The following is a 21810-nucleotide window of genomic DNA, read 5'->3' on the forward strand; positions in this document are numbered from 1 at the left end:
CATGCCGAATATTTAAGTACACTAACTGGCAGTTTGTGAAGCAGTATTTATAAGGGAAGTTAAGTAAAGAAGAGAATGAATAAAGTAAGTTTAAAATTTATAAATTATTTAAGATATTACAAGCTTGATGAACGGCTTGTAGTACCCCATTGTGTAGGGTATAAACGGCTGCAATAACTGCGCCACATGAAAATGAAAGGCCAAACAGTCTAGCATAAAAAATAAACCCGAAAACAAACGTAACTTGTTGCAAGTGCAACAGACGCCGTCACGATGTTTGAAATGGACTAAAAGAAAAACTTAAAAAAAAAAAACAACAAAAAACTGGAATTGATTGAGATCAGCGGCCACTTGTTGAGTAACTGAGTAATGTTTATGTTAATGTTTATGCTAATGCTTAAAAACTCATTTATGTTGTGGCGAAATAGTCAATTAAACCAGGTATAGATTATGAAATTTGTCTTTCTTTTTTAATACTAAGATAAAAACAATAAGTAGGGAATGACAATTCGCATAATTTCGTTTATCAGCAGAAATCTTTTGCCCGTTTCATAAGATCTGTGTGCTGCAGTTTGGTAGCTGAGAATTTGTTGGGCAAACACAAAACACAAGACAGACAAACAATTGACAGCTCAGCAGGAGGCAGACGAAGCAGCAACAGCAGGAGGGGAAGATGAAGTGCGGCGCTGAGTCTGGAGCAATTACGTTAGGCAAGTTACAAAACTGAACCGTGAAGTTACCGTAAGAGCGCAGTTGCAAACAAATTTTTCGAGTAAATGAATGAGAGTGTGTGTGTCGGTGTATGTGTGTGCGAAGACAACAACAGCGCGCGCTGCCGAAAGCTGCCGAAGACAACTTTTGGTTCGTTACTCTCTTGAGCTCACACGCGCTCTCTCTGAATCTTGCTCTCTTTGACTGAAGTTTCTCTTGCAGCTTAGAGTCGAAGACGTTGTTGAGCGCGGTTTGTTGTTGCTTTTTAGTTGACTTCGGATTCTTGGCTCAGTTATTGTGACGACGCCAAATGTGTTGGTTGAGCTTAACGGCGGGCTGCCAGCAGGTGTAACCAAACGGGAAAGTTCAAAAGTATAAAAGCCACACACACACTCACACACACGTATACGTGCACATAAATTCTCACCAACACACAAACACACACGCAGGCGCATTTACATAAAAAGTGTAACAAACCGAAGAGAATTGCGGGCTATAAAAGATCATAATAAGCCGCAATTGATGGCATTTAAGGCCAATTGCAGTGCAAATATTTATGACAAACAAATCAAATTAATTCTTATAGAAAGTTTGTGCCACAAATCCATAAAAACAATAACATTAAACGTGATAATAACAATAAACAAACAACAAACGCTCCATCAACAATAACAATACGGCATAAATTTATACCGTTATCGTTAGATGATCGTACGTCTTCTTCTTGTATTTTGCGCATATTATGTAAATAATTTTATTCGTGATTATGTATTAACGGTCAGCGCTTTAAACTTGGCCAAAATGCTAATGACTCTGTGCTAAATATATGCGGCGCATCTCTCAAGACGTTTAACGATTTCAAGCCGCGTTGCGTTGCGTTGCGCGTCGTCGTGTACGTATAATTATTTGATGCACTGTAACTTTCTATGGGCGGCGCAGTTTTTAACCGAAGCTAAAACCAAAACCAAAACCAACTTCCCCCTTGAGGCGCCCGCACACTCACACACCCCCGCACATCACCCAAGCAATTCAACATAATTAACCATTATAAATGGAAGTCGGCGCAAAAAAAAATGTGTAGATAAAACTACTAACTTTAAGTTGGTGACTTATTCAATACCCTTTAAAGTTTAAATTGATAAATTTTGCTGTTGCTAAAGAGAATATTGGAATTTATAAAGATATAACACTTTCATTGTTAGATTTGTGTGAGAAAATAATTCTGTTTGACTGTTATGAAGTTTTTCCTTAAATACTTGAATACTTTTAAATAAAGAAAGAAAATTGGTTAAACTTTTTAAAACAAATATTCTTTGGATGGTAGTTGATTTTGCCTTTTCCAAAAAAGAATATGAGAATTCGTATAGCACTTTTTTTTGTTAGAAATGTATGAGGAAATAATTGTGTTTGACTTTAAAGAAACCGTTATAAAATTTTTCAAAAAAATACTCGACTTTTTTCTAAAAAAGGGAAAAAATTGGGGAAAAATTCCTAAAAAAAATATATTTTTCTTTGGTTTGCACTTGATGTATCTACAAATTTGTAACATCATTACGAATACTTAAAAAAGTGAATAGTTCAAAACGTTTTCAAATTTATCATACCAAAACCTAAACTTTATTTTTACAATCCAACTTTCAACTTTAATAATTCCAACGCATAATATGAACTTTTACTTCCTGTTACCTTATAGTCAATATACCCCGCTAAGTCACTACCACACCATATAGGGTATATCATAATAATGCGTTACAGTTGAGATTCATTCATCTACGCTACGCTTTGAGTTATTTTGAAAGTTTATTTTTTTTATTTATGCTTTGCGTCGTAGTAAAAGTCTTTACACAGAGCTTGTATTAAGCGCCGTACTAAGCTCGTTAGTCGCTAACTAAGTGTTGGTGTTATGCTTTAAGTACTTGTATTTAGTGCTTTCATTTTAAATGCCAAACAAAAACTTCAATCTGGGTGTGGTATATGCTCAAACCTGATGGCCGATGTCGCTGCTCAGTTGTCTGGCTACCAACCACAACAACAGCAACAACCACAACAACAGCAACAACTACAACAACAACAACACTTTAAGACAACAACGAGAAACACCAACGAGCAATAACAAACTAAATGAGCAAATGCCAATGTGTCTGGAAATTGTAATTCTGCACAGGCTTAAGTCTTAGCAATATCCAGTTTTTGTACGCGATTTTCTTGAATCTTAAGTGCGCTATGATCTGTTATTTATGTATTACATTAATTGAATACAATGTGTAGCATGGATTGTCCAGACCGTATGACAGTTTCATTTAAGCGGATACAGTCAAGCATGCTTATAAGGCATACAGTTTTGCACTGATTTGTATAACAGTTTAGCAAATTGTAATATGAAACGATGCCAATGCAAAGAATGATAATTTTAAATGCAAGTTGTTATATGTATAACAATGTATAACAATGTATACCGGTTCATATTGAATTTCTGACGGATTTGTAACATTTTTAGAATCTCAGTATAACAGCTTACAAATTTGTAGCATGATCCAACACCAAATAAGATGTTATGCAAAGAGTATCACTTTTATATATGTATAACAGTTTAAGGAATTATAACTAAAGTTCGATGAGTTAGCAACATGTTCAGAAACTTAGTATAGCAGTTTATAACAGATCTTAATTTAAAATATGTTTATAAACTATTTGTGAACTGTTGTACTGCACGTATAACAGTTTATCATTTATATTTGTATTGTACTTTATAACAGCTTCTGTGATACCAATATATAATATATTTCTATACAAACTATTTCTGTTTTAATGCTATGTGTATAACAGTTTATAACAACCTCAATTCATGTACTCAGCTTCTTTAATGATATTTGCAAACATATCACATACTCAGCATAGAGTAAACATCAGATTGCGTTCATGTTGTTACTGATTATATTACAGTTTCTATGCTGAACGACTGAAAACAGAGACGCAGAGATAGAATTAAGTTTAGTGTACTTAGCTTTCTCTTTTCGAAACGGAAAGGAAACTGATATCTCAGACAATTAATCAAAACAACAATACGGAAGCAATTTGATCAGGATGCACAATGGTGTTGTATGTGAACACGTATTTGTATTATTTTTTTTATTTGTTTCTCTCATTCATTCTTTGGCCACTCGAGAGGAAGCCAAACGATTTAACCCTTTTGTTAATTTTGTTTTGCTTTGCTTGGTTTTACAATGTGATACTCCAGTGATTCTTCAGTTTTGCTTTGGGTGACGTCATTAATGAACATGTACATACATTATGCTTGTATGTATGAAATTCCCAGCGATTGTTCCTTCGATGAATCAACTGGATTTAGGTCGATTCCAAAGTGCAAATGAGTTTCGAGAGAAGACTCGAGAAGACACACAACAATCTTCTGATGCTGTATCTGTATATCGCTCTCTCTGTCTCTCTCTTTTTATGTGTTTTTTTTTTTGTGTTCTCTTGATGGCGCTCTTCTGCTCGCAGTGCCAACAACAATGTTGGAGGAAGACAACGCCTCCCTGAAGAAGGCCTCAATCACGGCCACAGTCTCCACAGCCGCTTCCCTCTTCGAGAACTCCAGCAAATGTCAACCCAATGATAATGATGATGACTTGAATGTTGATTGCGATTCATATGGCTCAATGGAAACACTTTCCGACACCGTCTCCATAACAATCGATGGCGAAAAACATTGGGTCTCAGGTGTGGATGCATCGACCACCTGTGCTGATCTGATTTGTGCATTGCTTCAGTATCAGGATCTCGAGGAGAAGCATGGAAATTCAAGTGCAAAAGCGATTGGCAAATCAAACAACCAAATTACCATCCAAACCAAAGAGGAGGACGATCAACAGGCGACCAACTTTAGCAAGAGTCTAGTAAAGAAGAACTCGCATGAATACGTGATTGTCAAGCAATTGAGAAACTGTCATTTCGAGGAATATTTGGATGGCAGCACTCGTCTGCTTGACGTCATTCCACTGCGAGATAATTTCGGCAAGAAACTGGTAAGTTTTCCACGGTAAACCTAAAGAATTGAATAACAGAGAACACAATCATTAAAAGCTATTTAAAAAACAATTACATCGTAATAATTTTGAATTTACGTTGGTTGTTGGTAATTGGATGCCCTTTTTCTGCAATAATCTTAATCAAAAATATAATCATGACACAAAAAACAAGAAGGCTACAGTCGAGTATGCTCAACTGAGAGATACCCGCTATCTATTGTGAATAAAAGCAAAACAGTGCGGTATGAATTTTAAAATATATCAAAATATATAAAATATACCAAAAATACACTAGTTCATTCAAAATATACCATAAGATACTAAATATACCAGTATGTCAGCCAAAGAAACTATCAAATTCTTTATTTATTATAATCAAACCTAATTTTTTTCTTTCAAAAAATATTTCACTCTTGAAGTTCAAGTATATTTTTCGAATTTAATTACCTTTACACTTATTTTCACTTTGAAATTTAAAAGTTCAACTTCTTTATTTCTTAATTCGCTGATCATGTTAAGAACTTTGTTTTCTTATTTTAGTTACCAAATTATATCAATATTTAATATGCATTTTTCAATGAATTTTATTCCCTCTCTTAGTCTATCTTCTGGATAATTCTTTCGTTGCTTGTCGTGCCAAATTTCTGTATTTCTGCATTTTCTTTACAATCTTAAGAATATTCTTTTAAGCTTAAAATTTAAGTACAAATTTTTTCATTTTATTCACCTTCAATGTTCTTCAATGTTTTTTATTCTCATTCCTAATTTATCTTCAAGATATTCGACGTCTTATTTCCAAGCTAAATTTTTGTATTTCTCAAATTGCGAATTAAGAATCCTCTTTTATATTTAAGATATTGACACAAACCTTCTCATTTTTATTAATCAGTTCCCATAAATTTTTAAAATTTAATGTTCAAATAACACATCATCTAATTTTGCTCATCTCTATATTCCTTTTCCTTCCTTATTGAAAATGATCCCCGATCAATCGACAAATAATTGAGCTAACAAAACGCTTTCTTTCTCAACGCAGTGCGAGCTTCAGCTGCGAAATCTAGCGAGAACAACACCTGCTCTGACAGCGGCGAGAGTCAACAACCAGAACCATAACCATAACCAGCTGTTCTCGATGCTGTCCATGTCAACCGATAAGGACAGCGGCATGGGCAGTCCCGTGGGCAGTTCTCGAAGTGAACGATTCCGCAGACGGCGGGGCAAGCAGAGAGCTTCCATTGCGGCTGCTGCTGCTGCTGCCACAAAGTCGGTGGCACAAATGGCACTGCAGAGGGCAGCTGGCGATCAACAACCAAAGCGAAGCAAACAGCAGCAACAACAACAGCAGCAACTACAACAACAACAATCGGAACAACAGCAGGCAGAAGGAGACCAAGAGGAAGAGGAGAAGGAACATTGCAATGGAAATCCAAACGAACGTCTTATGAATATTATATTGGCTCAAGACGAGACGATCAATAGGCAAATGTGTTTGTTAAAGTGAGTACAATACAACAAAGAAATTATATTTAACCAGATTCCATTGATTAACTAACTTCTATATAACAGTTTTATATTGTATATACACAGTCTAGTCAATTTAAATTCAAGTTTTTAAAGAGCTATTCTCAAAAATAGACGTAAAGCAGTTGTATAACAGTTGATATAATAGCTTTAAACGTGTATAACCACTTTGGATGTGTATAACAGTTTAAACATATGCACATCAATTTAAAATTGTAGATATATTTATGTAATAGTTGTATAACAGTTAAAATGCTGATGTTAATGCCTTTTAACTGTTATACAACTATTATATAAATGCATATATGTATCTTCAATTTTAAATTGATGTGCATATGTTGAAACTGTTCGAAGATAGTTTTTGTTTAGGTTCACTTTTCCAATCTTTATGTGTCTACAGTGTAAATCCACAAATTATATAACAGTTGTATAAGAATTCAAACAAAACTAAATTATATTTCACAGCTCTCTTATATTTTGTCATTTCACCATATTTTTAAGATTCTCTTTTCCAATATTAATGTGATTATAGTGTATAACAAAGTGTATAACAGTTTTATAAAGGCTGTATACCACTTGTATAACAGTTGAGATGCATTCTCATCATATTTAGTAGTTCCAATTCTTAAATGGTAATTTAATAAAATGTTTATGTTCATTCACAAAGTTTATAACAGTAGTATAACAGTTGAAACTTATTTAAATCATATTTCATAGCCCTCATATAATTTTTAAATGACATTTCCTCCTATATTAATCTTTAAAATATATAATTGCTATATATTTTATCTATTAACATCGATTTCAATTTTTTAAAAATGTATAACAGTTTATATATAATGAGTGTGAGTGTTTTATAGCTGGATTGTGCAATGCAATAACAAATGTTTGACACTTGATTTCCCTCCTCAGTGAAAAGGAACAACAGATCTTGAAGATTGAGGAGGAAAAACATCGGGTGAGGGAACGAGAACTGGGCAAAAACTATTTACTAGATGCCTACTTGAAGACGATAGACAAACCAGCCGAGGCAGGCGATGAGCAACGACACAGAATACCGCAATTTCCCACAGGTTAGTAAGCTTTATCAAAATTGAGGTTAGGCACGTACTGAATACTCGATTAGTTGACTCAAACCTTTCAGATGACATGCAAATCTATTGGCTCGAAAAGGTTTACACACTCAACAAGCAACTGCAACGCGAGGAGGAACAACTGCTGCGACTGCATGCGAAAGTGCGGAAGCAACAGGTGCGCTACGCTTACCACACCAAGGGAGAAGTGTTGCAACAGATCGATCGACTCGATGGCGAGCTGGCCGTGCAGGTGGCAGACATCTATCGCGTGGAACGACAACTGTTGATGGCCAATGAGCAGTTGAAGGCCAAATTGGGCGTCTTGGAATGTCTGGGACGTGAGTTTGAAGTGTTGCCGCACGTGAACGAGAGTTCAGACCTTGCCCCCAGTTGTCACGCGAACGTGCAACAGCTACGCGAAACGATTCGCAAACAAGATCCACAGCAAATCGAGAAGAATTGCAATGTGCGGCAGCTAACGGATGCCAAAATGCTCAAGAAGCAATTCTTTGGCGTTGTTGACAACCCTGAATCATCGTTATATGCCACCGATCTGGATATCGAGCATCTGGGCACACTTGTTTAGTTATAAACGCATCTTGTATACCTGCTTTAAGCTTAAGTTCAATCTGTATATATATATATCGACATGTATTCATATTCATATTCGTATTCACATTATCACAACTTGAAGAGATTCTCAATAATTTTACCAAAATGTTACAAACTAACCAAATGTTGATCATGTATGTCAAACATATGAATCTTGAGATTAAAAATACAAAATACAAAATAAAATAAAGTAGTTCAGTTTTCCAAAAATATTTGAAAAAGTTTTCTTATTGTAAAGGGAAATTCCCCAAGTAGCGATAACATTGAAAGGTAATTTAAAATATGGTATATAAATATGAAATATTTATAGATGCAAAGTAAAATAGTTAAATTCCTTAACAATCCATGCATTAATCATGCAATCCCCCAATTGAAGGGAATTTCCGATTTGGGAATATAAAAGTACCTATGCTTATAAGGGAAATTTGCTCCCGGTTGATAACACATGAAGGGAAATATGTTCATAAGATATATCATGGATACAAAATAAAATGGAAATACTTAGGTTGCATAAAAAGCTCAACAATTTATGTAATACGATTTAAAATATCATTGTTTTTTAATATATATATGGAAATTCGCATGGAAATTTATAAATTTCATGTATACAAAATAAAATGGTTTTGCTTAGGTTGTATCAAAGGCTCAACAATTTATCTTTTTTGGGGTATCCCCCAGAATTTCCCATTGTGATATGTTTTGAGGGAAATTCGCTCACTCTTGATAAAAAATGAAGGGAAATCCTTGTTGTAATTCTTTGATACAAATAGAAATAGTTTCGTTTAGGTTAAAAAGGCTCAGCATTTTTTTTTTCTTGGGGAATCCCCTGTTTGTAGATAAAAGCGTATTTTCCAATTTCACAATATAATACGTATGAGGAAAATTCGCCCAGTTTAGATAACAAATAAAGGGAATTTCCCTTCAAACAAAATGCTTATCACACTAATTGGGATGATGCTTATGATTTAGTTAATCTTTGGTTTAATTGCGGGCTCGTCGTCGCTGTCGCTCGAATCACTGGAAGCTTCAGGGCGCGTCAAAAGCTTCGCTATCTTTTCTGTGTTGGCTGTCACCGCAGCCGAGGACTCAGAGGGCGTCGACAGAATTGCTGCGGTGATCAATTGTGAGGTGGAAGGTGCATCGAGTTCAGGTTCCTGATCATTTAGCAGACCATGACGCGCCTCTCTGCGCTTGGTCAGCACAATGGCAGTGCCGTAGAAGAGCAACAGTGGCAGCAGAGCCACGACGCCAACGCTGGTCAGGAATGTTGTCATCTTAACTTCACGCTGACAGCACTTTAATTGCTTGGACCACAGGACACGGGTGCTATTCATCTGCAAGACAAAAGAAGTGCACAATAATATAAATGCTTTAAACCTTTAAGCTGGCGCACATACAATATCCTGTATATCGAAACAGATGTGACCCTCTTGTGACTTATCCAAATCCGTGTAGAAATCGTTCATATTCAGATAATGCGATTTACATTCGGTGCAAATATCTTTGGCATTGGTCGATCTATTGCACGCGAGGAAAGAGTAATATAAATCCGTGAAGTTATTCCACAAGTGTCCACCAGATTCAAAGCAATCTAAAAATACATGCAATTTGTTAATAAATATTGTTTACCAATTGGGATTTCATATGAATTACAGTCCAATAGGACATCTGAGCCAGAATGGCGACTGTCGCCCCCTGGCGGACACGAGCTGTAGAGAATTCCAATAGGACCTGTTATATTCTGCTTAAGTCCGTCAGAGGGCGTGCAGTCTCCAGTGACGCCGCCCTCTGGCTGGTATCGCAGTTGCTGACCGCAGATCAAATGCAATTGTGTTTGTTTACATTAGTCATCGACTCAACTTGACTTACTTTCACAATAGGCTTTGTTCCACAGACCCTCGAGCAGTTCATGCGTGGTAATTACAATGTTTAAGCGATTCACATCCTTATAGAGATCCGAACAGTTCTGCATCAGCCCATTATAGCTGGCAACCATTTCATCATTTTGCGATTTGCAGCTGCCGCAAATTCGTTCATCGCGCACTGGAACTGCATGCGTTGTGGTGCAGATAATGAAATACATCTGTTTGTCCGCCAGATGATGCAAATCTTTAGTGCAATTAAGGGATACAACTGCATGCGTAAGGCAGCTCAAAATTGCCATTAGTAGCACAAGTTCGCGCATTTTAAAAGCGTTTTTTGAAACTATTTTTTGCGAGCAGTTCTTCTGCTGCTTCTGCTCTTTGTGTTTGGTTCTACTATGGGATGGACACTCTAAATACGTTGCTTAACAGTGCCATTTTGAGCTTAACACCAATGTTGTAGCGCACAACGAGAGGGCTGTTTTAAAAGTTCCGTTAATAGCTTGTGTGCATATGACTTGCATCGACAAATTAATGCTCATTAAACTACTCATTAATAAATTTATATAAATAGAGTTAATATATTTCATTGCAGTACATCTGCTTTTTGAGTTAAAGGTTTGTATTTAATAACAGCTTGCCGGGTTTTGTGATGGTGGTGGCTGCTGTTAAGTCACTGTTAATACATTCGCTCTCTTTCTCTCTGCACTCATTGGTTTTTGCAGAGTTAGCATTTTAGTTGTGAACGAATCGGCGACGCGTACGGTTAGAAAAGCGGACTGTTTAACAGTGGCAAAATAATTCCATTTTGTTAATGCAAAAATTTTTATTTAGCCGCAAACGAGCGCGCGTCTGAAAAGAATTGTGTTTTGTTTAAAGAAGTGCGTGCAAAATATAACAACAAATTCGATTTGTGTGTGTGATAAGTGTGTGCATGAAATTGCAATACAGAAGAAAAGCAGAAAAAGAAAAAAACCCAACTTCTGTCCCGAGGCTGCTGCGCAACATTAGCAGGCGAAAATATTCGCCCAGACGACGCACCTACGACGCGTTCCGACAGATACAAATAAGAAAAAAAGAATAACACAAGAATTGAATTAAAATGTTTGCGATTTTATCGAGCAATGCACTGAGCAGCATCTTTTATACATTTTATAAATTCTAAGCGTGCAGATTCCTGTTTTACTTATTTGCAAAAATCAGTGTTGAATATTTGCAAAAAATAGAAGGAGGAGGAGTAGGAAAAGTGCCACAAAATAATCATGTACATTGTGTTGTCCATGTACTACTACATACAACTACAACGTTTATGCGAAGGTGCGTGTGTGTCTGTATGCAAAACAGAAGCCTGATGAACGGTGAACAGTGAACGGCACTCCTTTAGCGCAAAAAGAAATTAAATGTAAAAAGGTAGCGTCGTCGTCTGCGTGCGAGCGAGAGCGAGAACGAAACAGAGAGTGCAAAAAGAGCGAAGCGAGCGATTGCTGCTGCGCCGAAGTTGAACTTCGCATACATACAAACGCAAGCAGAGGGCGTTCGTGTGTGTGTGCGTTTCTGTGTGTTTATGTGCAGCGGCAAAATTCTGCAAAAGCTTCAGCGTAATAATTGATGTTTTTGGTGCACATAAAAGTTTGACAGGTGCGTAGTGTTTTAAAATTATAAGCAAGTATATTATGTATGTTTATAATAGCGGCATTTTAGCCGCTTGTCCTATCTACGCCTGGTCACACTGCGCAGAAGCGCACTAGATTCCAGTTGGGTGAGAGGGGGAGGCGCAGGTATTGCTGTAATTTTCTTGCACAGTGATCAAACAGCTGCTGGCTCATTGGGGGACACCTGGCCAAAAGTTGATCTGCTGCATTTACAGTTTTTTTTTGTGGACTTGCTTTCTGCTTAACTGGTTTTGCAGTTTCGCCTTGTTCAGAATTTGGTCAATCCCCAACAACAAAAACAGGCAAAGGCTCGCCCTTGTGTGCGAGCAAGAAACCGTTGCTTCAGAGAGTGTGACAGAGAAAAAGAGGGAGTAAGCGAATAAGAACGATAGCGCCAGAGCCAAAGAGTCGCCAACATCATTGCGAAAAAGAAATCAAAACAAGAGTCAAAACAACTTTTTGTGTTGTTGTTTTGTGCTTTATCTGCAGTCGCTATCGCTGCTGCTACGACGGCAGCGGCGGCTGCTGCTCTTGTTGTTGTCTTAGGTTCTTGCGCATTTTGCTTTTCGATTGTGATTTGTTATCGTTTCGTTTTGTTTCGTTTGCATTCGCGTCATTTATCGTAGTTCGCCGTTAATTGTTTTGCAATGGCCGCGATTTATGCAAATATGCAAAAGACTCCAATTGCAATTGCAATTTGCATGTTTCCGCAATACACAATACAAATGCGTGTGTTTGTGTGTAGTTAATTTGTATAAACTTGCTGTTTGTTCTTTACTTACACTCACAAGTATCATGCATGCATGTGTGTGTGTAAGTATGTAAATACATATGTGTGTGTGTGTACTTCAGTTACACCCTTCTTCGTCGCGTGCGACTGCATCGAGTTCTTCTTCTTTGTTTATTTTTAGTGCGGAATTCTGGTTACAAACCATATTTAATTTCAGTTCCCCCCAACTATCCCACCACTACCGCGTTCTCCTTCGCTCCTCCTTAGTCGCTGTTGTGTTGTCTTCTTTGTCTTGCAGAAACAGTTGCTTGCGCTTGACAGCGACGCCGACGCCGACGTCGACAGCGGCTGCTGTGCTGCGTTTTTATTGTTGGCATTCTCATTCTGGGGATTTGTTTCCTTCTGTGCGAGGGACTCGAGGGCTGTTTGTCTATTGTATTTTGTTGATTATTGTTTATTTTTAGTTTTTCATCTTTAGAGGCTGCACATTAAAAATGTTTCCATTTCGTTCGCGTGCTTCCTCTTCTTCACTTAATTTGTCGCGCGACTTTAAAACCCATAAAATTGTAATTAAACACAAAAAAGAAATGTAAAACTTTCGCCTACGCGAGTCCGTCATTAATTAGTAGCAAAAGCGCAAACCGAAATTATAAGCAAATTATTCTTAATTAATGCCAGCCCCCCTAAAATTAGATAAACAAATATGTAAATATTGTTTTTTTTGTTTTATGAAAATTGCCTATGCATAAAATGACAAATTAACATTTAATGTGATAATTTCCATGCAAATGCTTATTTTATGTAAATTTTGTTCGTATTTTATTTGTTTTTTAACGTTTACGTTTTTTTTTTTTAAGTTTTGCTTGAAATTTATTGTTTCAATTCGAAACGTTTCGTCTGGCATCCAAATTTGGCACACGAAAAAACAGTTTTTGCAATTTTGCTTCATTTACTGCAGAAAATGCGGTTCAGCTATTTTGAGGGGGTCGTTGTACGAGAGGAAGGGGAGGAGGGGCTGAAGTTGTTGCCCACGCGCAGCTGGGCAAAATCAAGTCTCAATATCGGATCGGTATAAAGCGCTCAGCTGGCAACTTCATTGGCCTCTTGATATGGTGCAAGTTTAGCACACGACGTTGCTGATCTTTGAATGGAACAATAAACAACAGCAACAGCAACAACAACAGCAACAGCAACACAAACAGCAACAACAATAATATTAACAACTGGCAACAGTTGCCGTTTGGGGTCGTCGCCAAATGTTGCTGATTTTTTATGGTCTATGTCTATTTTGATGATGGTTGTCGTCGTCGCCTGTTGCCATATGTGGCACTCCGGCTTACACTGAGCCAAATTGCGGCCTCGTTTTTGTGCGCTTGTGCGCTTGATCAATGATCAATCAGTTTTTATGTCTGTCTCGAGGAAATCGTTGCCCACATTAGCCACCGCCACCGCCACCGCTCTGATTTCTATAAGGTTCAGTGATCTGCAACTTAATTACAAACACAAATTGAATGTTGCGGACAAATGGCTATTATATCATGGGAGTTAACAGATTTACGGCCGCAATTACTGACAGCAATTAAAATAAAAATTCGTGTAGTGTTTATTTTCGAAATTCGTGAAGTATTTAAATTGTTAATTATTATGGGAATCCATGAAGTGATTAAATTTGTTACATGAAATGCTGTTTTTTTTTAAGTGTTTTTGTTAGGATAAGTGTTAAAAGCCACATTTGCTTACTGCTTGCTAAAAGTTGAATATAAAAAATATACATAACTATTATTAATGGAAATCATTATTTATTTTTATTGATAATATTTCAAAATTTATTGAACAAGAAGATTTCTAAGTTTACTGAAAAAGTATATGAATTATTATTGATGTTAGTTTTAAAGAGTGTTTCCAACAGTTTTTAAATATTTTCTTATTCGTTATTATAATAGTAAGATATCATTATAAATCTTTTTTAAAATGACAGTTTTCAATTATTTAATATTTTTGTAATTTTTTCATGAAAGATTTCTATTGTAACTATAATAAAAAGAAGGCATTCAAATTTCTTAAAATAGTTCAAATATTATATTTCAGTATATTCAAATCAAATCCTTATTAATATTTGTTAAATTTGCAATTTTCAATAGTTTTCTATTCTTAAAAGTGTTCTGATATTCATTCACATACCATGTTCAATTCTTTTAGGATGTTCAAATGGCTTCATCTGTATAATCTTAAAAATTTCCTTCCCCAGTCTTCCGGTGTTCCCGTTACAATTTGAGATTAGTACATTTAAAGTCTCATTGCTATCAATAAGATACGATAGGAAGCATATTTTCAATTGATTCTAAATGTTTGCCAGGCAAACAACTTCAACGCCACAACGAAAGCTTTTAGTTCTTTTTGTTGCTTAAGACATAATCATGGAACAACATTTGCTTGGCCACTTGGTGGATTGTGGGTTGGGTTGGGTTGGGTTGGGCCTAGCGTGCCAGCCACTTGGGTTTCCCCTCCCTCACCCATTCCACTCAAAACAACCCTCACCTCGTCTCCCCCAATCTCAGTTGCCTGCAGGCGGCGGCATTTGCATACATATTTGTTTAAACAAAGAGGGAGAACGTGCGCTGAGCAGCTACTTAGGGACGAGTGGCAGCGAGCAACGAGCAGCGAGAACAACGAGCAGCGAATAGCGAACAGCGTGTAACTAGTAAACGTGCAACGAGTGCTTAAAGTGCTTAACCCTTTGTTGCCGGCTATCGTTAAAACAATGCCACATCGTCGCAGTTGTCCAGTTGTCGTTGGCATTGTGTAATTTGCAATTAACTTGCATTCAATTGAATGAAGTAATAGTAAGCAACCACAGCAGAATGAGATGCTGATTCTCTGTTGCATTGCATGACTGCCACGCCTTCCTCCCTCCCTCAGACAACAATGCGCCCGATTGCATAATGCCAGCTGTAAAGTTGTTCTCGACAACACCTTGGCCAACTGACAACCGACAACCGACAATAGCAATAATATGCAACAAGAGATATCTAAGACGAAGTCGAGATACCCTTGAAAAGCACGAGGGACGCAAGCGATTGTCTTGAATGTGTGCTGAAACTGATGCCGCAACGAAACCATTGAAAACAATTTTCAGTTGTATGAAATTGGCATGAGAATTGCAACTACTATAAATTGTGACGGTTGCTAAGCAGAATTGTTAAATAATGATTGAGAGTCGCTTTTGCTTTCTTTAGTTGAGTGTGAGAACAATCTTGAAAACTTTTCTTAAGCTAAATCAATATAAAATATTCTTTCTTTTGTGTAGCTTAAAGTAATACTGATTTATTTAAAAGAAAACCACAATTTTAAAGCAGTTCTAATGTGCTCAATTTAAGCGGCTTTTTGAGGTCTCCAATAAGGTGATTTCTTCACCCTTTTTGAGGACACTTGATTATGACACGCAAACGTTTTGCGTTGTGTGTCTTTCATGTTTGTGGCAGCTTTTCCGCCTAATTAATTGGACTGTCTAGGCTAATTTGGGGCATCTACCAACCTGCCCAGGTCGCTCCCTGTGACCCCAATTGATGTATATGTGTGTATGTGTGTGTTAGTGGGACAGGGAAGGGCAGATGACCGCAAATTAGACATAATTTTATTAAATTGGCTGCATTAAATACAGACGGCCTGTCAATTTGAGCCCTATTTCATTGGCTTCATTTGGCAGGGCAAAAAATGAAAATGCATTCATGTGTGAGGAAGGGCAGAGCGGGGTGAGGGTGTAGACAAAGAGGGGAAATATGGGGGCGGATAATGGGGAGATTGGTTTGTGTTAATATTTGAGTCTTTGCCTGGCGGTGCTTTAGGAAGTTGGCAGACAGCTTTTACTTTATTGAATTTGCTATTTTTAAACCCCAACAACTTTTTGACAACTGCACAGCGCAAGAGAGAGAAAGAGAGCGCCATACGAGAGAGAGTGAAGGGACAGGATGCTGGGGGGTGTGAGAGAGACATTGAGATACGACAGAGCGAGAGATGGGTCTCTGTTGGGCTAAAGTTTTTGCTGAAGCGTCGACGCTTACATAATGACAAAAAATGTTGCCTCTGGCATTCCGCAGCACAAAAGGGAGGCAGGATGGGGCATTTAAGGGAGGCAGAGAGCAGGAGAGAGAGTATGAAAGAGAGAGAATGAGAGACAGAACTCTGCTGTACTGTTTTGTTGCTTTGTGTGTTTGCTTTGGCTTTTGCTGTTTTTGTTTTATATCCGTCGCTTGGTTATTCGATTTCCCTGCATTTTTGCCGGCGTTTTCTGTGTGCGTTGTGCTCTGCATCCTTGGGACTTCTTGGTCTGCATTTCTAAGGGTTGATTCCTTGGCTCCTGCCTTCTATTTTTTTTTTCGTTTTGCGCAATGCATTTCCACTTAAAGTTTAGTGCAGCTTCTGCAAAGTACAGTAGAGAACACGACGAGAAACGCGAACGAGAAAGCGAGCAAAAACAGAAGCAGCGCAAAGTGTGAAGTGTGAAGTATGTGTGTGCTTAAGGTTGACTCAACTTTGCACTCTAAGCAATTCCCTCCCGACTCCACTTGCAACTGCATCTTCGCCCCCTGCTGCTGCTGCTGTCGCCGTTGTCTGGCTTTGTAGTTGTCACGCCTGGTGCCCAGCACCAGCACAAAAGTTGCCCAGACACCGAACGCATCCCCACAGCCACTTTATCTTGACAATGACAGCAGACGTGTTCCCATAAATCAATAATTTGCTTTAGCCTTAGCTCCTCATCTACTTTTGCTGCTGTGATTCTGCACGCAAAAGAAAAAAAAACAAGTCAAAAAACTACAGTCAAGTGTGATCGACTGTGAGCTACCCGCTACCCATTGTCAATAAGAGCAGGAAAGCGTGGTATATACCAAAATAATATACCAAAAATATATTAAAATATATATATCTATAATTGGTATATTGATATAGTAGTACATTAGTAGTACCAAAGAATATTAAAATATACCAAAGGCTATACTTCATATATAAATTCCAAATATACCGTAAACTACAAAATATCCCAGAAAAGCAGGGCAGTATTATTCTAAAATATACCAAAATACTCTACCGAAATATTAAAATATACCAAACATTAAAATATATCAATTAAAATATATCATACAATACAAAATATTCCAGCAAAACAGTGTGGTCTTATTCTTAGAATATACCAACAGAATATACCAAAGAATATACCAAAGACTGTACTTGATATATCAATTCAAAATATAGCATAGAGTACAAATTATGCCAGCACAGAAAATGCTGTATTATTCTTAAAATATACCAAAACTATAAAAATATATCAAAGGCTATATCAATTCAAAATATACCATAGAGTACAAAATTAGTTAGCGTAACAGTGTGGTATTTTTCTTAAAATATACCAAAAAATATTAAAATATACCAAAGGCTATAATTTGTATATCAATTCAAAATATACCATAGAATACAAAATATGACCGTAAAACAGTGCGGTATTATTCTTAGAATATATCAAAAGCTATACTTGGTACTATATACATATTATTTCAAAATATATAAATATATACAAATACTGACAAATATATATACTTAATGGGGTCGGAGATGACTTATTCTGCTTCTTATTTACATTTACTGCAGGCACAAAGTTATAATACCCTTCTACCTAACGGGTATGAAAAAAAGGGCGGACAGTTGTATCCTGAATGCTGTGTGATAGATGTGACAGCATGCAAAGGGCATAATGCTTGTGATAATCCGTGTATGAAAATGCTTTGCTCGAAAGTTGAAAGAGTTATGTCGATTGTCATCTTGAGGCACAAACTAAACACGTCAATTTCAACTGCACAAGTTCCGAAATCCAATTAAAAATGAGACAAAAGCGTCAACAATTTTAATAGCCACTCGCAGTAAATGACAAAATAAATCAAATCACATTCATCACGAGAGCAAAGTGTTGCCAGCTGACGTTGCCATTAACTAACCGAATGAATATGAATTCGTATATGTATGAGTGTATTTGTATAATATTTCTGTGTGTATTTGTTTTCATATACTAAATGCATTTTGCCTTGAGGCATCAATTGAAGTTTCCTTTTTGACAAAACAAAAGCAGAGCAACAATTGCTGTTGACGATGATGATTATGATGATGATGAACTGAATGTGCAGCTCACGCTTCTCTATCAATGAGAGATACTTGTCGCTGATTAGGCTAATGACAGGCCAATTAAGGGGAAATTGATTTTAATATATGTGCTAACGATGAGTAATAATAAGTGATAAGATTAGAGCACAACAATTGCCAGCTGTGCAGATTCTAAATCTAAATCGTTGTCGTTGAGGCAGACAGCATGACTCTATCACGCCCATGGCAAATGTGGCAAATGTTGCTATGCCAAGTTGGCAGCAATTTCACTTTAAATGCAGCTTTGACACTGCACTTGACCTCAGAGTTTAACAGAGAAAGAGATGGAGAAAGAGAGGGGGAGAGAAAGAGGGAGCTAATCGGCTTGGCTGGAAATCCTTCGCCTTGACACTTTTTGCAAGCAAATCCAAGTGTAAATATGAAAGGAAATTGTGCAATCGAGTTATGGCATTGAATGCGAAGGCAAACCTTAGAAGTTGCAGTCGAAGGAAACTTCTGTAAACAGATATGCAAAAGGGATTTGTCAAAGCCCAAGAAGATGTGGGCAAAAGTGTTTTTCTCTGTGAAAAGTGAGCTGTGCACAAAATATGCAATTGCCATGACTCAAAAGCAAAGCAAATACCAGTTAGTATCTTATAGATAGCTCAACTATCTTTAGACATGTCAAGTCACGAGTTAATAACAAAAAACTAAGACTAAACGCTTGGCTTATCTAAGCAAGAATTAAGTTTTATCATCGCTCCCCCAAAATGTGCAAGACATCTCTTCAAATACCTTTCCGCGTGCATTTTACAACGTGCTTATTACAACTGCGTTTTGGTGAAATAATACTTTAAAGCTGCTAAGATCACAAAGCAATTTGTCACATTTAACAAGAAGATTTGTGCAAACATTTTAGTTGTTGTCTGATAACTATAAATAATTATTTGTTGTTATTGTTAATTGTTGCTGATACGCTTTAATGTGTGTTTTATTATTGCTGACTTTTTCTGTCATTGTCACGCTCTCACTTCTCACTCGTTGCTTGATGAGTATTTGGCCAGCTTTTCGCTTTCGTTTGCCCACTGTGCCCAAAAACCAAAAACAAATAAAAAGAGGCATCGACTACAGGGTCAGCGCATCAGTGTCTGTTGTTGTCATTTGTCATGGAATGGGTCTGGGTGTCGACTCAGAGACTGAGAGAAGAGGGGGCCAAAAAGTAGGGGGCTCGACGAAGAGTGCGTTACTTTTTTTTTGGTCATGCGGCATAAATAATTCATTTTCTCTCTCTCTGCGTTTCCCCCTTTTGTGGTTGCTGTAGTTTAATTTAATTTTTCGTATTATATTTTTTTTTTGTTGATTTTGTATAATTTGTCATGCGCTGAACTTTCGTTTCAGCACTTAAAAGATGCGAACCAAAAGAAAGAAAAGAGAAATAAAAACAAAACACTTGTATCAACTACTTGCTGTTGTTTTTAGGTCGCAAATTGAAGGTTTATATAAAAAGAAAATAAAAACAGGCGCAATAAACTTGTAATCCTTGAAACTTGATTCGCTCGGCTGACAGAGTTTTCTCTTCAATTCTTTGGCCTTGAATACTGTTGTGTATTCTCTAGATGCACTTGATGTTCCTTGCCATAATCTCGTTAGTCTATCAATGCTCGGTTTCTAATGAAATCCGTCTAAGGCCATGGCCATGTGTGTCTTTTGCCTCTTGCATCCGCATTTTAAGTTGGCTTATACACTTTGCCAAGATCTCCGCCTCGATTGACTTGTCTATGCCTCTCAGCTGTGCCTGGCAAAATCCCCTTGTGGCTTGGCCGCATGTCAGTTTCGCAGCGAGGCGAGTGATTCTCAAGCGAATGCAGTGACGATGAGAAGGCAGCGGGAGGAAACCCTATTAGTGTCAAGTTCATTGCCACAATACGTCAACAAGCAGAGTTGAGATAGCGAAGGGAGAAGGTGGAGTAGAGTTGTGGAAAGAGTGCAGAAAAGTGTGAAGAAGACGCGTTAACTTATCGTTCTTGACCAAGACAATTTATTGGGCAAAATTGCAGAAAAATTGCAAATAATAACTGCGAGCAGTCGTAACATTCCATTAACTGGACAAGTTATATGCATTTGCGAGCTGCTGACTAGAGATGGAAGTGTAAAAAACTCGTGTCACGACTTTATTTTAGGTTTGAAAATGCAGTTTAATATAATAAAAATAAAATACTTTAACTGAAATTTCAAATAGTAAAGATTTGTGCAGGTTTTTAAAAATACGATCTATTCAATTTTCCACTCGATTTGATCCAGCTTCTTAAATATTAAATATTACTTTACATAAAACAATGTTCGCTACATTTAGTTTTCTTTAATATATAATATATATTTATATTGAAAACATTAAATCAACCTCAAATCCACGTACACTTGTAAAATGTTCATATTTTTTAATTAAATGTTCTGGAAAAATAATGAACTAAATTCAAACTAAAACTTCCAGTATAGATAGTGTTGTTAATACTATTTTTCCTTCGAAATCGATTATTTTATGCAGCTGTCATTGTGTTCCTTAGTTTTGTGAACTTTATAATGAATTAATATTAGTTTACTACCGATAGAAAATTAAAAGAATTGAACTAAAACATAAATGAAATACATAACTTCAAATTCAATTTTTTTTATTAGAGATATTGGAATTTATAAAAATGTTTATCCCAAAAAATCGGTAATCGGGGAAACTAGCATAGTCCAATTGGCCTGTTTTTTATCTTAACGTTCATAAATCAAATTCATTAAAGAGCAGTATACGATATGGGATAGTCACGACTCACGCGCTCATCACTAAGCCAAGACCTGTTTGCATTTTATTTATGCTCGATTTGTCTGCGCAAACTGGTGCATGCCCAAAGCGGATCTGCACAGCAATTGCAACAGTCTGTCTGTCTGTCTGTCCGTCTGTATCTCGCCTGTCACTCGATTTGCTCCACCGTACGCTTTTTATGATAAGTCCCGCTGTAGATAAGGAGTTTGTGATTTGTGCGCAGCGCGTGATTCATCAATAAACAAGCTTGCCAAAAAAAAGAAAAATTCCAAAATTCAGTCAAATGTCTAATTTAGTATCTTATCTTGTATTGCGCATACGCCACGTGCTCAATATTAATCAATGTTGCGGCTGTCGTTGTGACTCCGGCTGTGGCAAGTGAAAGATGCCGCAGGCCATTAAATAAATTCAATTTGACAGCTTCGAACATGCAATTAAAAGCGACATGCAACATGCTGCGAAGGAAAACACTTTGCCATTTATTTTACGTCCTTTTTTCGTGTGTCTCTCTTTTGCATCTAACTGGAAATTTGTTAGGTAAGAGAGAGGGAAAGGGGTTTCAGATGCCGTTGAAGACCTTGGAGGAGCAATTTTCCACGATGACAATAAATTGTGAGCTGGATATTGAAGGCAAACGCGGGGAGCGGCGGACGGAGAAAGAAACGCAATTGTGAAAG

The 21810-nt window shown here is 37.0% G+C and overlaps 3 protein-coding genes across 5 annotated transcripts in view; 2 read left to right on the top strand and 1 right to left on the bottom strand.

Annotated features, from left to right (window-relative positions):
- Positions 1 to 999: 999 nt before the first annotated feature.
- On the top strand, positions 1000 to 8151 carry LOC132791507 (probable E3 ubiquitin-protein ligase bre1). 3 transcript variants are annotated; one of them, XM_060800458.1, is made up of 5 exons: positions 1000 to 1083; positions 4213 to 4736; positions 5776 to 6236; positions 7173 to 7333; positions 7405 to 8151. In XM_060800458.1, coding segments are annotated over exons 1-5 (1665 nt in total). In that variant the 5' UTR covers positions 1000 to 1082; the 3' UTR covers positions 7923 to 8151. The 3 variants fall into 3 exon arrangements, with proteins under 3 accessions (XP_060656441.1, XP_060656439.1, XP_060656440.1); XM_060800456.1 differs by having other exon boundaries at positions 7387 to 8150; XM_060800457.1 differs by having other exon boundaries at positions 1019 to 1422; positions 7387 to 8150.
- Positions 8152 to 8504: 353 nt separating this feature from the next.
- Positions 8505 to 10216, bottom strand: LOC132791508 (osteopetrosis-associated transmembrane protein 1). Its single transcript, XM_060800459.1, has 3 exons — positions 9818 to 10216; positions 9346 to 9539; positions 8505 to 9282 (listed from the first exon to the last, which is right to left on the bottom strand). The coding sequence occupies exons 1-3, from the start codon at positions 10131 to 10133 to the stop codon at positions 8914 to 8916; spliced, it is 879 nt and encodes a 292-aa protein (XP_060656442.1). The 5' UTR covers positions 10134 to 10216; the 3' UTR covers positions 8505 to 8913.
- Positions 10217 to 10562: 346 nt separating this feature from the next.
- Positions 10563 to 21810, top strand: part of LOC132792907 (uncharacterized) — a 66118-nt gene continuing 54870 nt past the window's right edge. Inside the window, 1 exon segment of the mRNA XM_060802442.1 lies at positions 10563 to 11448. The gene's annotated coding sequence lies outside the window, so the exon portion shown is untranslated.

Source organism: Drosophila nasuta, chromosome 3 (assembly GCF_023558535.2).
Source record: "Drosophila nasuta strain 15112-1781.00 chromosome 3, ASM2355853v1, whole genome shotgun sequence".
In the NCBI taxonomy this organism is placed as follows: Eukaryota; Metazoa; Arthropoda; class Insecta; order Diptera; family Drosophilidae; genus Drosophila; species Drosophila nasuta.